At 39.4% G+C, this 22,141-nt stretch overlaps 2 protein-coding genes across 9 annotated transcripts in view; one reads left to right on the plus strand and one right to left on the minus strand.

Annotated features, from left to right (window-relative positions):
• The first annotated feature begins 635 nt into the window (after window positions 1–635).
• camsap1a (calmodulin regulated spectrin-associated protein 1a) lies at window positions 636–18,513 on the plus strand. Of its 8 annotated transcripts, none has more exons than XM_055052502.1 (22): window positions 636–853; window positions 957–1,074; window positions 1,178–1,280; window positions 1,422–1,618; window positions 6,622–6,884; window positions 7,486–7,647; window positions 7,732–7,812; window positions 8,430–8,462; window positions 9,008–9,149; window positions 9,922–10,061; window positions 10,729–10,825; window positions 10,995–11,121; window positions 11,509–11,591; window positions 12,010–12,094; window positions 12,239–14,471; window positions 15,180–15,316; window positions 15,427–15,635; window positions 15,780–15,842; window positions 16,074–16,161; window positions 16,256–16,377; window positions 16,923–17,041; window positions 17,170–18,513. In XM_055052502.1, exons 4-22 carry the CDS (start codon window positions 1,423–1,425, stop codon window positions 17,458–17,460), a joined length of 4,671 nt encoding a protein of 1,556 aa, XP_054908477.1. In that variant the 5' UTR covers window positions 636–853; window positions 957–1,074; window positions 1,178–1,280; window position 1,422; the 3' UTR covers window positions 17,461–18,513. The 8 variants fall into 8 exon arrangements, with proteins under 8 accessions (XP_054908477.1, XP_054908478.1, XP_054908473.1 ...); XM_055052503.1 differs by having other exon boundaries at window positions 957–1,041; window positions 1,178–1,331; XM_055052498.1 differs by having other exon boundaries at window positions 957–1,041.
• Window positions 18,514–19,712: 1,199 nt separating this feature from the next.
• The window catches only part of kcnt1a (potassium sodium-activated channel subfamily T member 1a), a 29,772-nt gene continuing 27,343 nt past the window's right edge, over window positions 19,713–22,141 (minus strand). Inside the window, 1 exon segment of the mRNA XM_055052668.1 lies at window positions 19,713–21,339. Within this exon segment, the coding sequence (XP_054908643.1) occupies window positions 21,222–21,339 (118 nt within the window). The 3' untranslated portion in view covers window positions 19,713–21,221.

Genomic DNA, 22,141 nt, shown 5'->3' on the forward strand with positions numbered 1-22,141 from the left:
TTGCATTTGGCTCAGGTAAAGTCTTAAACAAAGCAATAAGGCAAGTCAGTTTGATAGAAGAATATTCAAACTGATCTGACAGTAATTTCATAAATCTGTTATTGTATATTAAACTGTGAGTGCAAAATTGACAAAATTAACAATTGGCAAGTGTCTTGGCAAGTGTCATGGTGCAACAGCACAAAGTTCTGAGGAAAAAGGAACCATTGTTTTTAATTTTATTAGAAATATAAAACATAAAACTGGTATGTGCAAGTGTAATTAGTCCTTCTTTTCTCAGAAACCTCTAAATAAGAAGAAAGATAACTTCTTCACCTACAGTCTTGTGTGAAAGCCTGCTGGAGTCTGAAAAACACCCGAAAGATAAGCAGAGCACCTCTACTCAGGAGAACTGGACGAGTTGGACGAAAGCGGAAGTGTTTAATAGAATGGTCTAGTCAAAGTCCGACCTAAATCCTGTTCATAATCTATAGCCAGTCTTTAAAGTTGCAGACGTGGTAGGAACATTTCCCAAATAACACCTGCACTTAGTCACATCGCCGCTAAATGAGGTACGACTGTCTTTATGAGCGGTCACTGTATGTAAAACAACAGCGCCCCCGCCTGGTGAGTCAGTGCATTGCAGGCAGCCTGACGGTAAAAACCCGTCCCCATAGAGACAGCCTCCTACAAACAGGGCTGCCCGTGCACCGGTGGACCCGTTACTCCTCTGCCCGGAGCGATGACAGCTCCAAAATGAAGCGGCCACTGTTCACGCTTTCAATTTTCCTCGAAGACGGACGCCCGAATGGTTCCCACGCAGATTTTTTGATTACTGGATTAACGGCCATCCACTGCCAGCCACAGGCCGGAGGTTTGTACCGCTGAGCAGGGAGGAGTCTCCCGTTATTCCACCGTTAAACTGGAGGAGCCAGGCCCAGCATGACAATGTTTTAACATTACACCTGTCCGAAAAGCTCAGGCTGCGAACGGGACGCGAATGTGCTGGTAGAAGTGTCTTTCTTCATGCGAAATGCTGCTTAAGAACGACTGTGATCGCAGGTTAGCCGCCCTGTCAACTCTGAGCTTATTATGGTGCGGATCGTTCATCTGTTACCGTTTCCAGCGTTGAAAGTACCGTTTGTTGTGTTTTTTCAAAAGTAATCGGTTGCAAACGAAAACTGTCACTCATTTGTAGACTTTCCAGCCAGACACATCACCACCCCGTATTGGTAGAAACTGCTTTAGAGTCGGAATTAAAAAGGCTCAGGGGGAATAAAGTGACTTGACAGAGAGACCAGGTGAGACTGGGTGAACCGGTGTGTTTTATTTGGCTCCATCGCCAAAAGCAGGTGAACCGTGGGCCCTCCTTGTTTTGTTCTTCGATGATGTAATGCTCTTTGCCTCCACTAGCAGGGACATCTTTGTGTCTCTTCCTGCAGGATGGATGTGAGTGCTGGCAGGGACAGCACCTGGAGGAGAACAACAGCAGGAGCAGCAGCAGATGAGGATGAGGAGGATGGAGGCGGAGGAGGAGAGAGCATGGAGGCTCAGGTTGTACAGATGAAGCTCTATGACTGCGCCAGGGCCAAAATAGAAGCAAATCTCCGCTGGTTGTTTGCCAAAGCCTATGGCCAAGGTAAGGTTCTCTCTTATTCTTTTCTTACTGAGAGGTGCTTATTAAATCAATCATATGTCTGTTTAAGAGAGTATATTTCAGAAATGTATGTAAAAAGTCTGGCTTTCCAGCCTGTGGGAATACTATTTTTTTTTTTTTCACACATGGTTTTAGAGACTGGCTAAAGATTGACAGGAAGATGATTGGAGCTAAGTTCAGGGAAGTAGTGGCTGCAAAATCTTAACCTTTCAGCAAAAGAATGACCCTTGACACGTATGTAAAACAACAAATGAATAGGCTTGATCAAAGCATGTGTTTACGCTAGAATTCCCAAGTTAAAGTCAAGACTTAAATCCAATTGAGACTTTAAGCGTAATGTTTTCACAATCTCCTTGTTTGATCTGATTGAAATAAAACATTTTTTCAAAAAAAATAAACAAAAAAATGGGCAAACATATCAGTCACCCTATCTGAAAATCTGTTACAGAAGTATCTGAAAAGATGTGCGGCTGTAAGTGCAGCGAGAAGTGGTTGCACTAATGCATGCCACAGTTTTCAGATTCATAAAAAAAAAGAAGGAAAAAAGGAAAATCTTAATTTAACTTCAAATGTATAAAGTGCCTTTTGTACATTTATCAAACACAGATGTCCAATAAAGTACACTGCAGTTTGTGGTTGTAAGTTACATGGCAAAATATAAAGAGGTTTAAGTGAACGATTAAAAACAAAAAAACAAAAAAACGCACCAGCAACTGATTGCTATTATTTGTAAGCCTGGCAAATAAATTCCATCACATTTTTCATCGACTATTATTAAGGTACACGGCAGTTTGCTATCGACAAACAATTATGCTTCACGCTATTTGAAAACTTTGTTCTATCTATGCAGTAGTTTGTTGTTTGTAGATACTTTAAAATGAAAAGAAACATTCATATGGGATGAGAATTTAAGTAAACAGAATCTCTAAACCTATAGGAGAGTATACTTCCTCTGCTGCTACGCTTTTCTATAAAAACCTTTTGCCATTTTGATGGGTTATTTATTGGGTTTTTTTTGGACAAAAATCACAAACTTGACATTTTCGAAACTTCTCAAATCAAGGACAGGCTACAATACTAATTAGTAAATAAAAACAGGAAAAGAAGTGATGGTTAAGCAGACTTTAAATCAAATTGTACCTAAGGATTTGTTTATTAGCTTGTGGCTAACTTTAGCCACTACCGAAAGCCACTAACAATGTGCTGTTTCTATGTGGAGATTTTTAAATCTTAGAAATATATATTTCTGTGTTCCACATATGAATCTGCTGGTGAGACTTGTACTGGTTTTCCAGCGTCCGTACGCTCACTGTGTACTCAGATTTCCTCCCACGGCTAGATAGGTTAATCTGTGAATCGATGTCTTCTCTTACTGTGAATGTAGACACTCGTCTCTCTGTGTTTTTGCCCCGTGAAGGACTGCTGACCTATCCGAACTGTACCTCTGTGTCAGCTGATTCCAGGCCCCTTTTATTTTTAATGATAAAGGTCTTCAAAAACAGAAAAGGTCATGTTGCAATTTTTAAGGCTTCTCAGGCTTGCTTTTTCAATAAAGTAAAGTGTTAATGCACCTTTTCATAACTCATAGTTGGGTGTGATTTAATTTTGTTTTTGTTTTTCCATGAAATGAGGAGCCAGTTTTTCAAGCAATAAACTTTAATACCAAGAATGTGGCTTTTATGACCCCCAATAGGGACCGGAAACTCAGACTGCTTCTTTTCTGCAGAGGTCATTAATATTGCTGGCTCAGATTAAGGTCTATTAAAATATTAAAAATGACCACAAGGCCACATTGGTTAGTAAATGTCAGGAAATGACTCCTTTAATGTGGGTTTCTGTGCCACTCGCTGTCTGCTCTCTGTGGAGTCTGAGCAGGAAGTGAATGGTGCTGTTCACGGACCCCGGCGAGACAATGATGGATTTGGAAGCAGCTACTGGGGCAAACCTCAAGTTGCAGAACAGTTGTTGTTATGACATTCAGTTTGTGACTCAGCAGTACTAGATGAGGGGCTTTCCTCCAGGAGTTCTGCTTTGCACAGCTCAGCAACTTGACACAGAGAAGGAGACAAAACCCTAAATGGGTTGAGTCTTCACGAGCTAATTATTTTGTTCCTGACTGCATTTGCAAACGGTGTTCTGGCTTTTTTTTGTTGTTGTCATTTTTAGAATAATTTCTCACCAAGGCAGGCTTCACAGAGGTTCATTTTTGGTATATAAGCTGTTTTCTGAATCTCATAACAGAGAAATGTTTTTGTATTTCATAACATAACTTATCTCTTCTCGGCAAAGCAGCATTGCAGTGCCAGTTATATAACAAGTATCAACAAAGTAAACCCCACTGACTTTGTTCAATTTGAACAAAAGTGCAAATGTGTCTGGTCTCTTAAGGTCGCATTTAGGACAGAAGACCAAAAACACTTTGAGCAGCTTTAAATGCAAACTTGCACAGAAACACAGTGGTGCTGGGAGGATGGTGTTGTCTTTCAGCTGGTGTGAAAGTCAGAGTCAGCCAGTCACATGCTTAAGTGTTTAATGGGATTGGACCTGAAGGCTTGTGTTCTGCTCAACAAAGACGTCTTGTTTAGACTCATATCGTGCTAATTCGAGACCAATGGAGACTTATTTTACTAGATTTTGTCCAAAAATGTAAAATAAACATATTTTTTTTAATCTATCTATTCTATTGTTTTTTTATTCATAGTTTTTGAATGAAACTTTTATTATCCAGCAGTCAGTTCATGCTGTTTTTAAGTAAGAGTACAATGACGATATCAAATTCAGATTCAGATTTATTTATTTTGAACATAAAAGAAGCAGAAAAGCAGACATAGTGTACCAGAGCTACTAACTGAATACTTTTTGGAATAAAAAACACATTTGTCCTGAGCTATACTGAAATCTTGATCCAAACTGAAAAAAGCTGCCAGCCTGACTTTACACCTTCCATTGTTTTCTTTTAGGTAAGACAGGTGCACTCATGCGTGCATCGTAAAGATTCTGTTTTCTCAGCTTGAACTCTTCAGGAAATATCTCCCTTATAGCGTTCTTACTGGAATCGAAGAGATGCATCTTTCTGCTGCATTGCCCAGAGTCTGAAAGCCCTGCATCGTCTGTCAGCAAGATCCATGTGTCCTGTCTGACAGAGTGCCTGAATAGGAACAAAGCCTTTCCCTGTATAAACCCACACACAGACAACCTTTCTTAATTCCCCTCACACTCTCACACATGCTCACCAGGGTGGGCTGTGATGCTTAGATCAGGTGGATACTATTGACAGAGTATTAGCAGCAAGGATTACAGAGGAGCTCCTCCCTCAACTTTCATAGTTCCTCTTGCCACACACGCACATACACATATACTACAGCATGATCAAACGAACAGGAGATGGGACAGCATCCCAGCCCCCACGATTGGCCATGCTGGCATTTCCCGTCTCATCACCCATCACCACGGCAACCAGGAAGGACAAGGGGACATTCAAGGCAGCTGAGGCAGAGGGAGAGTCAGGACAGAGAGCGGTGCGGGTTTTAGAAGGAGCGGGAGCAAGACTAGACAGATTTAATTCGACCTGATGTAGTGTGCAAAGAGCAGTTTCACACATGATCTCGGATGCTCACGCACACAGCACTGAGTGAGAAAGAAATTGTGGCATAGACCATGTCAAACATGCAGCAGGCTGTGAAAAGCACAGCTGAGTCTTCACTGAGTTCTGCTGTTCAGATCCTATCTTGCTGTTTATTTACTTTTCAAAAGGCTTTGCCCTCTTTTGGTTATTTAGTTTGTGTAGAGGCAAGTGTTGAGTATTACCAAATATTATCCATTTTCTTCATACAGAGCCTAACTATGCCATGCTTGTTCATAGGCTTTTGGTTAAACAAAACAACAAGGAAGTTTAGAAAAGGGATAATATATACATAAAAAAAAAATAAATATAATATATATATATATATATATATATATATAATACCAGTCAAAAGAGAAAATTATTCATGTGCAACCACTGTGGCAAACATACAAAGAAATTTGCATACATCAAATGTCTTAAAATAGAGTTTGTATGTCTTTCTAATTCTCAAAGTACACTTTTGTGCCAATATGCTACTAACATAAACTGGAAGCGCTTGTTAAAGCTTTGCATAAAGCTTTATACAACTAAAGATAGCCAACAAGATGGGACAAATCTCTGCAAAATACTTTTATCTGGTGGATTTTATGGGAGGAGTGATTGCATCATCATGTGGAATCATTGTGAATGTGGTTCACAAAATGAGAATTGGATCACTTTGTGAACCCCCTTTCAACCCTGTTTTCCAGTGTTAAGCTTTTTTGTTTACTTTATTTGTTGTTTTAATTTGTGAAATTACTGTTTTTAGCTAGTTTTCCATTAACAATTATTGGAACTTTAATTTAACATTGAATGAGAGAGTCCTGTTGGTCATCTCATTTGATCCACTGGGTAAATTAAATGCATCTTTAATAACAGAAATGGGTTTGTCTCTATTTCTTTGCAATGTAAATAATTATAAACATAAAACAACCCTGCTCTTGGCACCACCTGTCTGCATCAGCCCTGAACGTGCTGGAAGCTAAATGTCGCGAGTCCTGCAGGCTTTAAATCTGGATTAACAAGTCAGAGGCATATAAAAATAACTGCCACCATGTCTGTGACCACAAGCAGGAAAACAGCAGCTTAAACATCACCTCTAAGTCAGTTAACTCATTGACTTAAAGCCTCTGGTTCACAGCATGCCTCGCTGACGTGTTGTTCAGCATCTGAGTTTGTCCTAGGGTTGTGGTTTTTTTTTTTCCCCTTCAGATCGTCTAATACCTTGATAGTCTGTCCACTGAAAGCTTTGTGGTTATGTAACACGAGCAACTAGTAAAACACGTGTCAAGAAAAAAAAAAGCTGCATGAATGACGGTGATAAATGAGGCAAGAAAAACAGGAGAAATTTAAGTGTCATCTCATCGTGACTGTTTTCCAGATCACATCCCTTCAGATCTTCGAGACCCATTCTATACCGACCAGTATGAGCAGGAGCACATCAAGCCCCCCATCATTCACCTGCTGCTGTCTGGAGAGCTCTACGGTCGTGTGTGCGGACTCATCCTTCCCGCTGAACAGGCCGCCTACCTCCAAGGCCACCAGTCTGTCCTACAGGCCCTGTCCAGAAAAGGGATCTATGTCCTGGAGACCAACAGCACACCAGTGTCTGACAGAGATCTCAGCTCATCTCCCATTAAAATGGTCAGTGCCTCCTTCTGAAACAAAAAGCTGAGACATATACAATAAGCCTGAGAAAATGGCCTGACGTGTCTGAATTAGAAATTATTTGTTTGCTATGAGCGTTTTAGAATTTGTTTTATAAACTTAACTTGTCCAGACACGTTTTAATCAATGACAGAGCTAAGTTTGGCACAAAAGTAGGAGCCCTGGAGAGAATCTGGATTTTAAAATTTCCCATTTAGCTCCTTTCATTATACAAATACAAGCTTAGAATGTTGCAGTAAATAATTGAATATCTGACGTGACAGTTTAGTTGGATTTAGAGTGCACAAGAATATTTAAGAGTCACAATGTTCAACATGTTTATTTCATGGGAATCCTTTCCACAGAGATGTTAGTTATATCCCCCACAGTTGCGAAAACACAGTCATCTAAGTTGGTTGAGAAACAAACCCTGAGAATAATGTTTGCTCAGTAAATTGATGTGTTTGTTCTCCAAAAGAGGCACTTAAGACTCTGAGGCAGCCATTAGAAGTTGAAACAAATAAAAATTTTGTCATTCTACTTCATATTCTCAATAATTTTAAAGTAAAACAAATTCCAAATCTCTTTCTTTTCCTAGAGTGCCCACATCAACCTCATTGATGCTCTGATGATGGCCTACACAGTGGAAATGATCAGCGTAGAGAAGGTGGTGTCGTGTGTCAAACGCTTTTCAAACATCAGTGCCTCCAAAGAGCTTCCTTACGACCTGGAAGAGGCTATGATCCTTTGGATTAACAAGGTTTTAATCAATCGGATCTGTTCTCTTTTTATTTTTGAATGTTTTAAATTATTTCAACTAATATTTTTTTTGTCTTCCCATTAGATCACCATAAAAATGAGGGAGTTAATAGAAAAAGAGTGTAAAATGAAGCAGCACTTACTGGAGTCACCTAGCCACCACAAGGTACTCGGCTCTCTGTGCTTTCATCTCACTGAAACAATTCAAAGGCTCGGTGTGTTAAATAGTGTTATTGTTTGGAAATGTAGTTATGCTCGTTGGATATAGTGGTCTTGTTGACTTTGTGAAACTGTCATAGATGATTTGTGGCCACTTGTGTCAGTGTGTGATCCCCTTTTGTGTTTTTATTCTCTGTTTTTCTTGTGTGTTCCTTTATGACAAAATCCCATATGCCACACTTAGCCATTTTCTATAAAATACTTTCAGCATACAAGCGAAATTGAATTTGAGATTAGCTGCTGGTTTATAAACACTTAAAATCTGTCACGAACTGAACTTGAACTATTCCAGAGTTTTGAATTACAGAAATTAACTAAGTTGTGCATTTTTTTCTAGTTTGTTGAGAATTGATGCAATATTTGTTGTTAACTGTGCTTAAAATGACATTGTTTGTGATATGTTTCATTCTAATCCTTTTCCATACCCATTCCTATCAGACCTATCTCCTGTCTAACAGGAGGTAATTCTGATTCGGTGTCGCTGTTTCTGATCCTTTACTTGTCTGCTGCTCTCCCCATTTGTGTCCCATTAACCTTCCTCCTTGTGTGCCTCTCGGAAACTAGTCTCCCTCCAAATGGTACTGGAAGCTTGTACCTGTAAGTGTAAATGTTTGCTATCCTTGTGTTTGTATGTGTGTCTGAGTGGAATGCTGTTGTGTACGTATGTTTCACACTTGGACACATGCTAGGAAAGTTGTATTAAAATAAACTTTGATGAGAGTTAAGAAGAGGAAAGCACAATGAGTAAAACACCTTGTTATAGAAACACTTATGCACAGGGAAAAATATCTAGTGCCACCTAGTGGCAAAACAAGAAACAACCAATGCATGAAACTGCTTTCCCTGTTGGTTAGCTTTCATTTTGAAGCTCTGTAGCGTTTTCCTTCTACAGTCATCTGCCCCCATTAAAATATTCAGAGAATTCACTTCAGTTCACTTCAAACACGTCGATACTGTCAAGCAGCATGCATAAAGCACACTTTCAGATGGCTCCACATGTCCACTCACTGCATGTTTCATTCCATTGTTAACGTCCACCAAATTATTTCTTGTCTGTGTGTGACAAGTGTGTATGTGGTTTTCCGTTTGATCAAATAAGCTTGTGTTCATTTTGTAAACTTGGATGCTGTCCTGCTCCGTAGGTGCGGTATCGCAGAGATCATCTTTCAGGTCGCACTCTTCAGCACTTTCCCTTGGTGGAAGACATATTGAAGGATGTGAGCGATGGCACAGCCCTGCTTGCCGTGATCCACTTCTATTGCCCAGAAGTTATTAAACTCGAAGGTTAGACGGGTTGTTTTATTTATTTTTTAATAGTTTTTCTTTTCTTGATTAGAAACAAGAGTGAAAATTTTTCCTGTAGAATGAAGCTTTATAGCTGATGTTCTGCTGATACTGATTAGAGTTGATTATAATTTCTCTTTTAAACCTATGAAATATATTTTTTTTCTGATTTTAGTTCTTCTGCTATGAACAGTGATAAACTAATTTGTTTATTAGCAGAGGTGTCATCACGCCATGTGAGAAAAGAGTCGCTGTAAAACATGCCATCATTAATTTAAAATAAAAATAAAATGATTAAGAGTTGATGGAAAATCGGACACAGAACTGCAAAATTATCAAAACAGTGAAATGACCAGGCGTCCACTGAATATTAGCTTTGTGTTGCAGAACACCTAATAAACATCCAACATGCTCATATGAAACAGTTTCCTTATAAATAGCTTTTCTTCCTCTACTTTGATTTTATAGTTAATTTATAGCTGTTATCTAACTTTGAATCCTCTTCACTCAGTACCAACTTCCATACTCACACACTAACATCAATGAACACAAGGACATTAACTGAATATGCTAAGAGTTATTGAGCATAAACCATAAGAAAATGTTCAAAATTCAAGCACAAAAGAAACCCCCCCAAAAAACTCCAAAATGATGACACTCACCAGATGTAAGAGCATCTTCCAAAATGCAAATGTCTGAAATAAAAAAACAGAAACATTGACTTAATAAATAGGCTATTTGAGATGAACAATTATTGTTGTGTTGGGTGCAGATATCTGCTTGAAGGAAGTTCCCTCCATAGCCGACAGCATGTACAATATCCAGCTGCTGAAGGAGTTTTGTAATGAGTATCTGAACAACTGCTTCTTCCTGAACCCGGAGGATCTGCTCTACTCGCCACCTGTGTTGAAGGTAAACAGAAAATGTTTCTTTGGAGCTGTTTTGGGCTGCACTGACACACAGATGTTGGCACTGTTGAATCCTTACTGAGTCCTTCCAGTTTATAGTTTCTATGTTTTCCATGTGCATGTGAGGGTTCACTAGATTGACTGGCCTCTTGACACTAGCTTTAGATTTGTGTATGTGGACATTGTTGTATGTGCTGTGCATCTCTGTGTTGTACTTATTGAAAAAAAAAAAAAAAAAAAAAACTGGATTTTTCCCACTTTTAATTTCTTGACTTCTGGAAAGAAATCTCCCTGTCATTGGTCACATAAAAAATGGATGGATGCAGTCATTTTTAGTTGTGTAATGTAAAAAGGATGCAAGTCGTAGCTAGTTAAATAAATATTTGTTTTTCAAATATTAAATATGTCTTCTTAAGACTTTGCTGCTCTCCCTATAAGCTGTTTATCACAAAAGAACATGTCTTGCAGTTATTTCTTGCCTATTACAATGTCCCACCTGCTTTTGGTCCACTGATCTGATATTGGTAAAAATCTTAAGCAGTGAGCACAAGATTAGTTTGTCACTGTCTTCAACAAAATATGAACAGCTACATTTAAAGGTAGCAATTCTGAGACTCTTAGCCATTTATATCTCTTAAAATTAATCACATTGTATGTTTTTTGTCATTCAGAACAATGTCATGGTCTTCATTGCTGAGCTTTTCTGGTGGTTTGAAAATGTGAAGCCTGACTTTGTACATCCCAGAGACCTTCAGGATGTCAAAGATGGTAAAATATTTTTTTACATAACAGAGTTTCTTAGGATTATGTAACTAAATTAATTTAGGTTAAAGCAACACAAAGAATTTTATTTTTGTTATTAATCCTGACACAAACAGCTGCTCTTTGTGTTTGTTTTTTTTTTGTTTGTTTTTTTCCCTTATGTGTTATGTTTTAGTGAGAGTGCTGCTGCAGCCCAAACATTCTCGGTCCTATGTGGCCGTCTCAAATGTCACTAAACGAAGCTTCATGCCTTCATCAAACTCAGTGGACATCTTGACCACAACTGCCACAAATGACCAAAGGTATTAAGCCAAAAATGCTGAAGTAACAAATATTATTTAGTATCATTCTGTGGATTTTTTTGGATAGGAAATTCCACTAGAATTGGACCATTTGGATGTTTGCATGTACTTGTCTAAATTGTGACATCATTAATTATTGCTGAAAATAGGCTTTCAAATTTGTACTGAATATGTAGTATACATATTCAGTAACTGCTTTTTATCCACACACTACATAACTAAGCAACTGCCTACTATTCAGGACAGGAATATACCAATAAATACAACTGAACCAAAAGTCCGTTTGTAAACAGATGTTGCATTAGTAGGAATATGGCTGCAGAAATGTGTATAAGGCAACTTATATTTAAAATAATTTTAAATATTTTCTTTGTTTTTCTGTCTCAGCGCCACATCAACCTCTAGCCCATCTCATTCATTACTGCCACTGAGACAGAGACAACAACATTTGGTTGAGAAGAGCACTTCAGGTAGTACAAATCAGATTGGTGCACATTCTGCTCCCCCATATTCTAATAACAGCATCTTTCTTTTCTGCTTTGCAATTGTCCGCTACTTAGCATTGATCCTTCTCATACAACCCTATCAAAGTATATTAAATGTTTTGGTTGCAAGGTGATAAACAGAAAAAAATTCTGGTGGTCATAATATTTTATGAAGGAACTGCATCTTGGTTTTGCTCCTGAGTGTGAACAAACGAGGGTCATCAGACCCTGATTGTCTTCAATGTATCTTTCTTCTGTTCCTCTGTATTTACTGCTCATTAATTACTACATGTATAAAAAAGTGACTTGAGTTTGTTTGAAGCTTCCAGACTTGAAATTAAAATTACTTGCTAGTGATTTTTCAAATTTGTTCTTGAATATGATTAATATTTGCTCCTCACAGATTTGAGAAAAAGGTCAAACTCAATGGCGCGAACAGATGGACAACGCCAGGACTCAATAGTGGCATGGCCAGAAAGAAGGACAGGGTGAGGTTATGATTACTTCTGTTTATCGCTGATAAAAGCAGTTCTCAGTTCGTGGCAGCAGTAGAAGTGGGTGTACAAATTCAACCGTTCAACAACTGCCTTATTTTAGTCTGTAAAACTCATGGTGTCCCTTTTCTCTGTTAGACCTTTGTCCCAGCCAGTGCCATATGCTATGCATTTTGCCAAGGAGGACGATGAAGACAGCATTAGCCTCGCTCGCACCATAAGCAGGGACAGCTTGGCCTCTAACATCTTGAGCATAACCCCAAAACACATGCTGGGGTCCAGTCTGCCTCAGCACCGACTCAGTGGCCAAAGTTTACTCAGTCACATGCGCATAGAAGACGAAGAGGAGGAAATTGAGGAAGAGGAACTGGTTTCTGTTATTCACCCATCGGCTTTTTCTCGACACCGAATCGGCAGGGACATGGAGCAGGATGAGCTGGAACCGCAGAAACTAGCATCGTCCACCAGGGCTTCCGATGGCTCTCATGTTTTCCGTCATGATGCAAGTCCATTGGCTCTCGATTGTCAGAGAGACAGCTACTATCTGGAGCCTTTGATGCCAACTATTGCTAAGCCAGCCAAGGAGAAGGGTATATCGCTGAACAAGCAGGAGGAAAGTGGAGAGAGTCGCAGCAGGGCAGAAGCTGTCAAAACAAGAACTGCACACGTCCCTTTCTCCTCAAAAAAGAAACTGCATGTGGTTGGTTCAGTTCTCAGTTCTTCCAAACCCTGTACAGACGGGTCAGTTGGTAGCTCAGAGTCTTCAGGCTTTTTTCTTCACCTGGCTGTCGAACCAGAGAAGACGCCACACACCTCAGTGATAGAGGCAGGACATGACTCTGATTCAGATATTGCAGACCTCGAGGAAGATGATGAGGATGATCAGAGAGAGTTGGAGAAGACGCTGAGGGGGAATTGTTTAGTCGAGGGCTACATTGCAGAATTCGGAGACGGAGAAATCGAGTCAGCAAAGCTTCGAGAAGACTTGAAGGTAAGCGAGCATGAGGATAAGGAAGATGCAAGCGGACGTTCAAGTCCTTGTCCCAGCACTGTGTCGTGGGCAAGCAGCTGCAGTGCTTCAGGCAGCGCGGGAATCAAGATGACCAGCTTTGCAGAGAGAAAGCTGCTTAAACTTGGCCTTCGTGATGGATACTCAAGTACGAGCAGCTCCCAAAAGTCTACGCCGGATGGTTCTGAGATTCCCCCTCAGTGGCAGGCGAAGGAGCCTAGCACCATGTTGGGGAAAAATATAATGACTGGTCCGGTTGTGCCTTCGGAGCTGCTACAACTTCACATGCAGTTGGAAGAGCAGAGGCGTGCAATAGAATATCAGAAGAAGAAGATGGAAGCCCTGAATGCAAAGCAGAGACTAAAGCTTGGGAAAGCCGCATTTTTGAACATTGTTAAAAAGAGTGGAGGGAGGAGCGACACACTTCCTTTACCTATGAAACACTCCCTTGAATCTTCTGGACCAACAGCTGCAGAGAGGAAGAAAGCAAAGACCCAAGCTTGTAAAGACGATTCCTGTCTCGATTCTCTGACAAGTCAAACAGACGGGTGGACAATGACAAGAGATGATAGCTGGAACACCCTTAGCCATGATAATAGCTCTGAACCGGATTTCAATGAATGTTCAAACTCCATAGACATGCTCAATCAAGCTATTAGCTCCATCCAGAAACAAATGATGCAGCTTTCCCTTCAGCAAGATTTTCTAATGAAGCAAAGTGTTGTCTCACCACCAGACCATGCACAAACAGAGAAAAGCACAGATTCTGGGATAGACCCCAACACACCCCAAACCTTATCCTCTACTTCAGACTCAAGGTCCTTTGCAGTTCACTTTGTAGATATTGGCGGCACCGCTCCGATGCCTTTTCGGCGTCCCCCCAAACTCACCTCCAGCCAACGCAGCAAAGCGGCAGACCGCAAACAAAATAAAGAAAATAACAAGTCTTCCCTAACCAAGTCTACTGACCCATTCCCAGGTAGTAACACTTCTTCAAGAGAATGTAATGATGGAGAACTGGAGACAGCTGGAGTTCAGAAGGTTCAGAGGAACTCTACCTTCAGAGTCCATGAAAGCAACGGGGATGGAGATGTGTACTTATTAGATAAACTGAAATCGCAAGACCCACCAGTTATTACCAAGACATCTGAATCTGCAACATGGGATGCAGAGCAAGAGGAAGAACAAACCACCAACTACAGCAAACAAAGTGTTGACGTCGATGAGAGCGGTAGGACCAGGAGTCAGCTGATCAAGGTGGACCTGTCAGAGCTCAAAGATCCAGTGGAGGATGGCGGTGCAGATATCACAGACGGCACAGCAGAAGGAGAGCAGAAAGGAATGCTGGGCTTCTTCTTTAAGGTAAATCCAAAATGTTATTGCTGTTGTTTGTCTGGTGCGATGACATGTAAAGAGCCTCATCGTCACAGCCATTTACATCTCCCTTTTTACTATTTGTAAATTTGTAACCACAAACTCGCATTGCATTATTGCAGTATATATTGCATTATTGCAGTATATTGGTGATAAACCATCATGTAAGGCATGTGATGTAGAAAGAGTAGGAAGCAAGGTTTTCAAAAATAAACTTTGAATGAGTTGTGTGCATTTATATTTAGTTACCATGAGCTAATACTGGGTCGAGGTATACTTGACTACAAGTGTTTTGAAGCGTGTCTGTACACTCAGACTTAATTTTTCTTCTTTTCATTCTTAATTTAGGCCATGGCCTTTGAATAGGCCAACAAATGTAGATGATTTTATGCTGAAAATAAATTACTAGGCAAATGCCTTATTAGCTCACATCTGAAGTCTGTTAGTTGCACTACATTTTAAGTACAGTGGATGTATAGACAAAATACAAATGAATACAAATGCACATCATACTTTTAACTTTCATACTCAAACAATTGCTAAAACTGTGTCATTTACTTTCCATTTCCAGAGCTATTTTGAATTGTTCTATTACATAAATCATTTCTCTTTGTAACATGATAAAATGGGGAAAGGTTCAAGAGAAAAAAGATAAATGATACTTTCTCAAGGCACGGTGATCTATTTACAATACAGGACGATGAGAAAGCAGAGGATGAAATGGCAAAACGCCGCGCTGCCTTCCTCCTCAAACAGCAGCGCAAAGCTGAGGAGGCGAGACTCCGAAAACAGCAGCAAGAAGCAGAGAGCGAGATCAAACGTGACGAGGCACGGTATGTGCTGGGCGAGACTCGTGCACAAAAAATAACATAGCCTGTCCTTGGACTGTTTTCACAAACAAAGCTAAAATAGTAAGCCTTAACTGTTATGATGTTTATTCAAGGCGTAAGGCAGAAGAGGAGCGCATCCGTAAGGAAGAGGAGAAGGCTCGTCGAGAGCTTATTAAACAGGAGTATCTGCGGCGGAAGCAGGAAGCCCTAATGGAAGAGCAGGGTCTGGTCAAGCCCCGCACCAAGACCAAACCCCGCGGGAACAGACCCAAATCAATGCACCGGGGATATTCCAGCAGCCTTCCTAAAGGGTCCACCACACGTAAGACCATCATTGGGGCTTACAGAGTGTTGTATGTTGTTTTGAATTGTTTACATGTTTGTTTAATTATGACTTGGTTGGCTTTAGTGTCCTGTGCGCTGTCCTGTGTGTCCTCATGTAAATGTGTGCATGTGTGTCACACAGGTGATTCTCTGAAGGTGTCTATGTTAATGAAAAACCAGAATTCAGGAGCAGCCAGCAGGGGAGGTGAACGTCTCTAACCTGCTCTGCATAATGTCAAACAAGCATGTACAACTTATTAAGCGAAAATGACCAAAACAAAAAAACAAAATATATAAACTATGTGTTCATATATGTATATATGCTATATATAAAGTGACTACTTGTTCTAACTGTACCGTAGTTCAGGATCAGAATGGGGGCAATCAAATGTGAACTGTAACATGCACTGATGCTACCTTCTCTCGTTCTTTTTAGCGGATTTAAGCTTCAGTCATCGTGGATCAACGCTTTCACTGGCAACGGAAGCAGACAGTGTTATCTCTGGCGGGGCAGAATCAAACAGGTAAGAACTTGTGCTTGAAAATTCACTAATCAGATTCAAAATTTTGCGTATCTTTATGCTTATCCAATTGACTTGTGTTTAACGTGTCATCAAGGGCTGCATCTGTGTGCTCTGTGGATTCGTTCCCCATGATGAGCAGAGCTTCCAGCAGGAACATGGATCGGGACTGGGAGATCGGCTCCATAGCCTCATCCGTCACTTCAGTGGAGTACAACGGTGAGCAGAAGTGTGGAAATTCAGAAGGATTATACTGATAAGTAAAAGAAAAGACGCATAAGATTCCTGAAAAGTAATTATTCATTACTTGTGATTCTACTGGTGAGAGATGGTTGCAATGAGCACCATCCAACATCCCTCTTACATGTTGACTGGACATTACCTGGTACATAAGGTCACAATGAATAGAAGATTTAAATGTATTCTCAGCGAAGTTTTTTGTCCCAATAATGAGTTGATGGAACAAAATGTGAAAGGAGCAATTTTTGGTAGGCTTCCAGTTGCATACGTTATATCACACTGCTATTAGAGAGAAGTCACTGGAAAATTGGACTCATCTAGTATTTTAGCCCTACAAAAATAATTACGCGTGTTGAAATCTGACTTTAGGAGTTTTTCTTTGCGATTTACCCAATTAGCACAGCTAGCTTTACAAACTCAAAAACAAAAGTTACACTTATATCAAATGTCTGATTCAAATGATTGAGGACATTTAGAAGTATAAACTTTAAAAAAAAATGTAATAACATTTTGTGTGCTTAAAGGTCCTAAACTCTTCAAGGAGCCTAGCTCAAAATCCAACAAGCCAATCATCATCAATGCCATCGCCCATTGCTGCCTAGCTGGAAAAGTTAACGAGGTCCAGAAAAATGTCACACTCGAGGTCAGTGAAATCTCCTGGAATCAATCCAAGCTGCACACATAAAACTTTTGTCATCTTCATGCATTTTGTTGCGTTCCAAACAATTTTGTTGTTATACCCCCAGACTAAAACTGTTGTTTGTTTCCCAGGAGCTGGAAAAGTGTGAATCCAACCACCTGTTCATCCTCTTCCGTGACGGCGGGTGTCAGTTCCGCGCCATTTACACGTACTCACCAGACACCGAGGTGATCATCAAGTACACGGGCATTGGGCCGCGCAGCATCACTCAAAAGATGATCGACAAACTGTACAAGTACAACTCAGACCGCAAGCAGTTCACCGTGATCCCCGCCAAGACTGTGTCCGTTAGCGTGGACGCTCTGACCATCCACAATCATCTCTGGCAAATCAAGAGACCAGGGAGCGCTCGCAGAAAATGAACAGGACTCGCACAGTTTACTGTCTGTGTTTAATAAGCTACAGTTGGGCAGGACCCAAACATCTTGGAGAAGACTGGCAGGATTAGAGAGAGCTAGATGGTCTGTGGCAGTGTGAGTACCAACTCACTGACCCGCTGTACTCGCTGTTTTCATTTTGTTACCCGGTTCTTATGCATGTCACGCTTCAATAATTTAATTTCATCATAACCTGAAGTCACCAAATCTTATCCTGCTGAGTCTCCTTCCAGAAGCAAACATGCTACTGACACAAAGTGCAGCTTACGGCAGGCTGTGATGAACCGAGGCAAGTCATCAAAGTTTGCTGGCTTAGCTTCGCATAAAAAAAAAAAAGCAAAATAAAAAATCTACTGAGATTCCGCGAGACTGTATCTGCTTTTATGAAGAAGGAACTTTGACGATACTTTCAGTGTATGTAGAGGATAAATGGTGGTAGTATTCGTCCAGTTTAGTGTGTTTGCAGGTGTGAGTGACTGGTGGGATAGGGTTCATCGTTCTGATGATTATGCTTTAAATCTTAACTATTAATTTATTTATTTTTATTTTTTCTTTTAATTTTGGACCTGTTTGCTGTTGTCACACAAGAGAACAGAACCAGAAATATTGGTTCCACAGTAAGGGAAACATTCTACTATTCATCCTACACATATAGTATTTTTTGGACTTCACTATAACATTTGTGTGTGATAATTCATTAATCAAAACAACTAAGTTATGTCACAAAACTGTTTGCTGCTCATACTTTGTTATTACATGTTATTACATGGCAATGCTATTACCTGCTAATGACCAGTTGTCAGTATTGGAATACTGTTTGGAAAAAAACCTGCACTATACTTGATATATTTGTTTGCTGCATTTTGTACATTTTTGAACAGTATTTTCTGTACATTACGTATAAGTTCTGCTTACTAAAAAAAAAAAGTAGGCACTATTTTAAAGTTTATTATGTTAAAGAGATGTTATGTCGGATTTTAGTTATATATTTTGTGTTTATTTATTTTGAGGATATGTAATAAAGTGCAACTAGGTACATTTTTCTTGCTAAAATTGGACCAGATTGTATCTGTTTCTTATAAAAACAGAAACATTATTTCTATGATACAGATCTCTCACTCTGAGTCTAATAACACCTATTCAATCCTAACTACATGTAATGGTAGTAATGGTTGTGTTTGTGATATCGCTTTGATTACGAACATGTGACACAATTCAAACAGCAGGTAGAAGGGAGAAGTCAAATCAAGACAAAGAACAAACAAGCTTTCGGTCGTTTATAAAGTGCCTTGACAAACTGTTCATAACCCTTTAAACCTGTCCCTGTGTTGTCATAATACATCCATTATGTAAGACCAACATGCAGTAGTGCATAATATGAGGTGGAAGGAAAATTATTATTTTTTTTTCTTTTACAAATAAAAATCAGAACAAATTGTTGAGCATTTTTATTTAGCCACACTGAGTCAATTCCTTTTTCTGCAATGACCTTTCTGAGTTTTATGAACCTCACATGTCTGTAGACTGAAACTGATTTTTTCAAACAGATATGATGAATTTTTATTGCCTAAAGTTTGTCCAAGTCTCAGGTCTTTTGCACCCTTTGGCAGGTTGCCTAAGATTAACCTGTATTGGTATTGGCCTGATGATGGCGCCACTGTATATCATGAGGATGATATTTTCAGGGTGGTGTTCATTGCTCCTTTTCTCCTGCATGTAGCATTTTGCCGAGAAATTAATTTGACCAAAGCACCTTCTGCCACATGTTTGCTCTACGGCTTGTACCTAACCATGGCAGATAAAGCATCATGTAGTTTTCTTCCAACAATTTATTTCTTCTTGCTGCTCTTTCATAAAATCAGACTAATAGAACTTGTTTCCTCAAGCGCCCATTTTTGATAAAAGTTGAAGTGATGTTTAAGCAATTTCCATTAAATAAAGAGAATCCATGAAGGGTAAAATAACCAGTCACTAAACTTAACTATAGTTCGCTGTTAATCTATGCAAATCTCAAAAGTAAATAAGTAAATGTGAACCTGAAATGTCAGTAATTCAAGAATTAAGGCAGATGTTACCTTTTAAAACTATGCTTGCATGCAGACATGTCTGTGTAACAATTGTAATTGTAGGGAATTTTACATTTTATATTAAAGTCACCAAAAGCCCTTCACAAATCATTTATAATAGATTGGGTCCAAAATTTACATAGAAAGAAAGGATCACACAACTCAAAGTGATTTTATGTATTTCAGAGCACTTTAATGTGCACATAAAACTGATCCAGTACAAATATTGTAAACACTGAAATTGGTACAAAGTCAGACCTAAATGCAAAAAGATAGAAGAGGTACACACCCGGCTCAACAGTCAAACAATTAGTAAGCGATGCCTTCATGGAGCAACACGACATTCTCTAATTCCTGATGTGATACAAATAGGCATGAACCGAACTGTCTGAACTGTCTGCTAATCTGTGTCACTGGTGTGACTGAAACAACATACCATGTAAGTTGTTATAAATATATTGATGTTGTAAGTCATATATATAAATTTGATATATGTACAAAGGCATCAGGAAAGTTTTGATAGAAACCCACTTAGGTTATGAAAGTTTTTAAGTGCTAATGGTGCTAAATATTATACTTTTTTCCACCCAGTTTTGCTCAACAATTTGAAATTAGGTGGTTAATCAGTCAGCCTCACTGCTCAGGTAGCCAGCAGCTTAACCTGTTATTTAAGGGACTTCTAGGTGGATTTTTCTCTCTTGAAAGGTAGGAAGCTTCATTCAGCTGGCTGACTAGCATTGCATTGTACAGAGATAAATGGACGACCTGAGCGTCTTTCCACAATTGATAAACCATGCGATCTGCTGTCCACCACGAAAACCAGAGGGATACAATTATTAGTTTCTGACTGTTTGGCAGAATTAAAACAATTCTGCAAAGAAGACTGGGATGCAATTTCTCAACAGTGATGGAAAAAACTCATTGCCAGTTGTCAAAAAGTTTCACATCACCTGTTGTCGCCAAGCGTACCTAGTCATTAGTTTATAGAACTGAATTGAATCATTTTTGAGTTTTTAAGTTTTTTAAGTGAAAATTTAAAAACAAAGCAATGATCTGCTCTGACAAATATATGAATAACCGTCATTATTTGTACATGAATCATTGACGTAGGTCTTAGTGGCACTAATGAATACCTCAAGGATTTATCTATAAAATATGACTCTGAAAGATTAATGCACACATTTAGCTTAAGTCACTTGGGGCTTTTTAATTGTAGCTGCACGATTTTAGCAGAGTTGTAAACGTTCAGATGTGTGAAACCTGATAAGTTAATCATCCGTCTGTTGTTCTCTTTGTTTCCACCAAGAGACTTAAAAAGGGGAATAAAGCCTCTAACTTCATTACCAAATATATGAAAATCAGATTTAAGTTGAATTAACTTAGGAATTGTTGGATAAAGTGAAGATACAAATCCCAGAAGTTTATTGTAATTCTAACTAAACACAACAGCAAGTAGGAAAAGCCTTCATGAAATCCCTGCATATTTAAAGAGCTGAAAAGAGAGTGATGCAGTTTTCATATGTACAGCATTTGCAACAAGATGATGAAAATGGCAAACATTATATTCAATGTGATCAGGCAGGCAGTAGGCACTGACATTATACATTTGTGGGCTTCAGCACGTGGAGAGCTAAAACCCAGCTGTGAGGGGGGCCGATCCAGTTAAAGGCCAGCGCTGCGTCAGAGCGGGGTGTCCTCTTTGGTGTCTATGCTGGACTCGTGTCTCTCTTTCAGGCTGCTGCTGTAGACGGGGGGCTCCTCGGGAACGTGAGCCAGAGGGTCAGAACGAATTAAGTATCTGTGAGGGAACAAAGATGTCAGTGCTAAAAACATTTCCCTAAGCTGCTTTAACCTCATAATTGTTTCTGAAAAAGCACAGAGAGCTGAAGATCTCTGTTGAAATCCATAAAATATATATTTACTTGAACTGCTGGTAAATCAAATGCTTTCTGGTATGATGAAATATTGCTGTTCTGACGATGATAATCACAACTGGCACATTTCTTGCTTCTTTAGTTCCTATTGTGGTTTTATTTTTACACATTTTACACAAGACACTAGGAGGAGCCAAAGGAACAGATTTTTACTGTATATTCACTACTCTACTGTGTATTTACACCAGTGCTTGCAAAAGTAATCATACCATTTGAACCATGGCAGAATGTAGTAACCATTGTACCATTTAAACATGTAGCAACCACAAATCAGTGGATTTTCATTAGACTTTGTGTGACAAATCAACACAATGTGGTGCATGATTGAGAAGTGAAAAAAAATACATTATTTTCACATTTTTACATAACTAAAATTAAAAAAAAAAAGTTAAAGTCAGTTTATGGGGAGATGGTAAGGTAAGTATGGGCTCATGTTGGAAAAAAACCTTTCGTTTGAGGCTGAAGGAAACTTAAGTCTGAGGTTTAGGTAAGTCTTCCAGCAGGACCTGAACATGCAGGCAGAGTTACAGAGGAATAGTTTCGATCAAAGCATATTCATGTGTTAGAATTGCCCAGGCAAAGTACGGACCTTAAGCAACTGAGAACCAGTGATTACAAACTGTTGATAACCGGCGCTCTCAAGAATAATACGCAACAATTTCCATC

Source organism: Poeciliopsis prolifica, unplaced genomic scaffold (assembly GCF_027474105.1).
Source record: "Poeciliopsis prolifica strain line A6 unplaced genomic scaffold, Auburn_PproV2 SCAFFOLD035, whole genome shotgun sequence".
Taxonomy (NCBI): domain Eukaryota; kingdom Metazoa; phylum Chordata; class Actinopteri; order Cyprinodontiformes; family Poeciliidae; genus Poeciliopsis; species Poeciliopsis prolifica.

Bases quoted from the DNA above. Each gene is read 5' to 3' on its own strand.
- camsap1a (XM_055052502.1), top strand. From the start codon at position 1,423: ATGGATGTGAGTGCTGGCAGGGACAGCACCTGGAGGAGAACAACAGCA. The intron at 12,095-12,238 runs GTGAGGTTATGA...TTTCTCTGTTAG, and splicing joins TGGCCAGAAAGAAGGACAGG to ACCTTTGTCCCAGCCAGTGC. The intron at 15,843-16,073 runs GTGAACGTCTCT...CGTTCTTTTTAG, and splicing joins AGGAGCAGCCAGCAGGGGAG to CGGATTTAAGCTTCAGTCAT.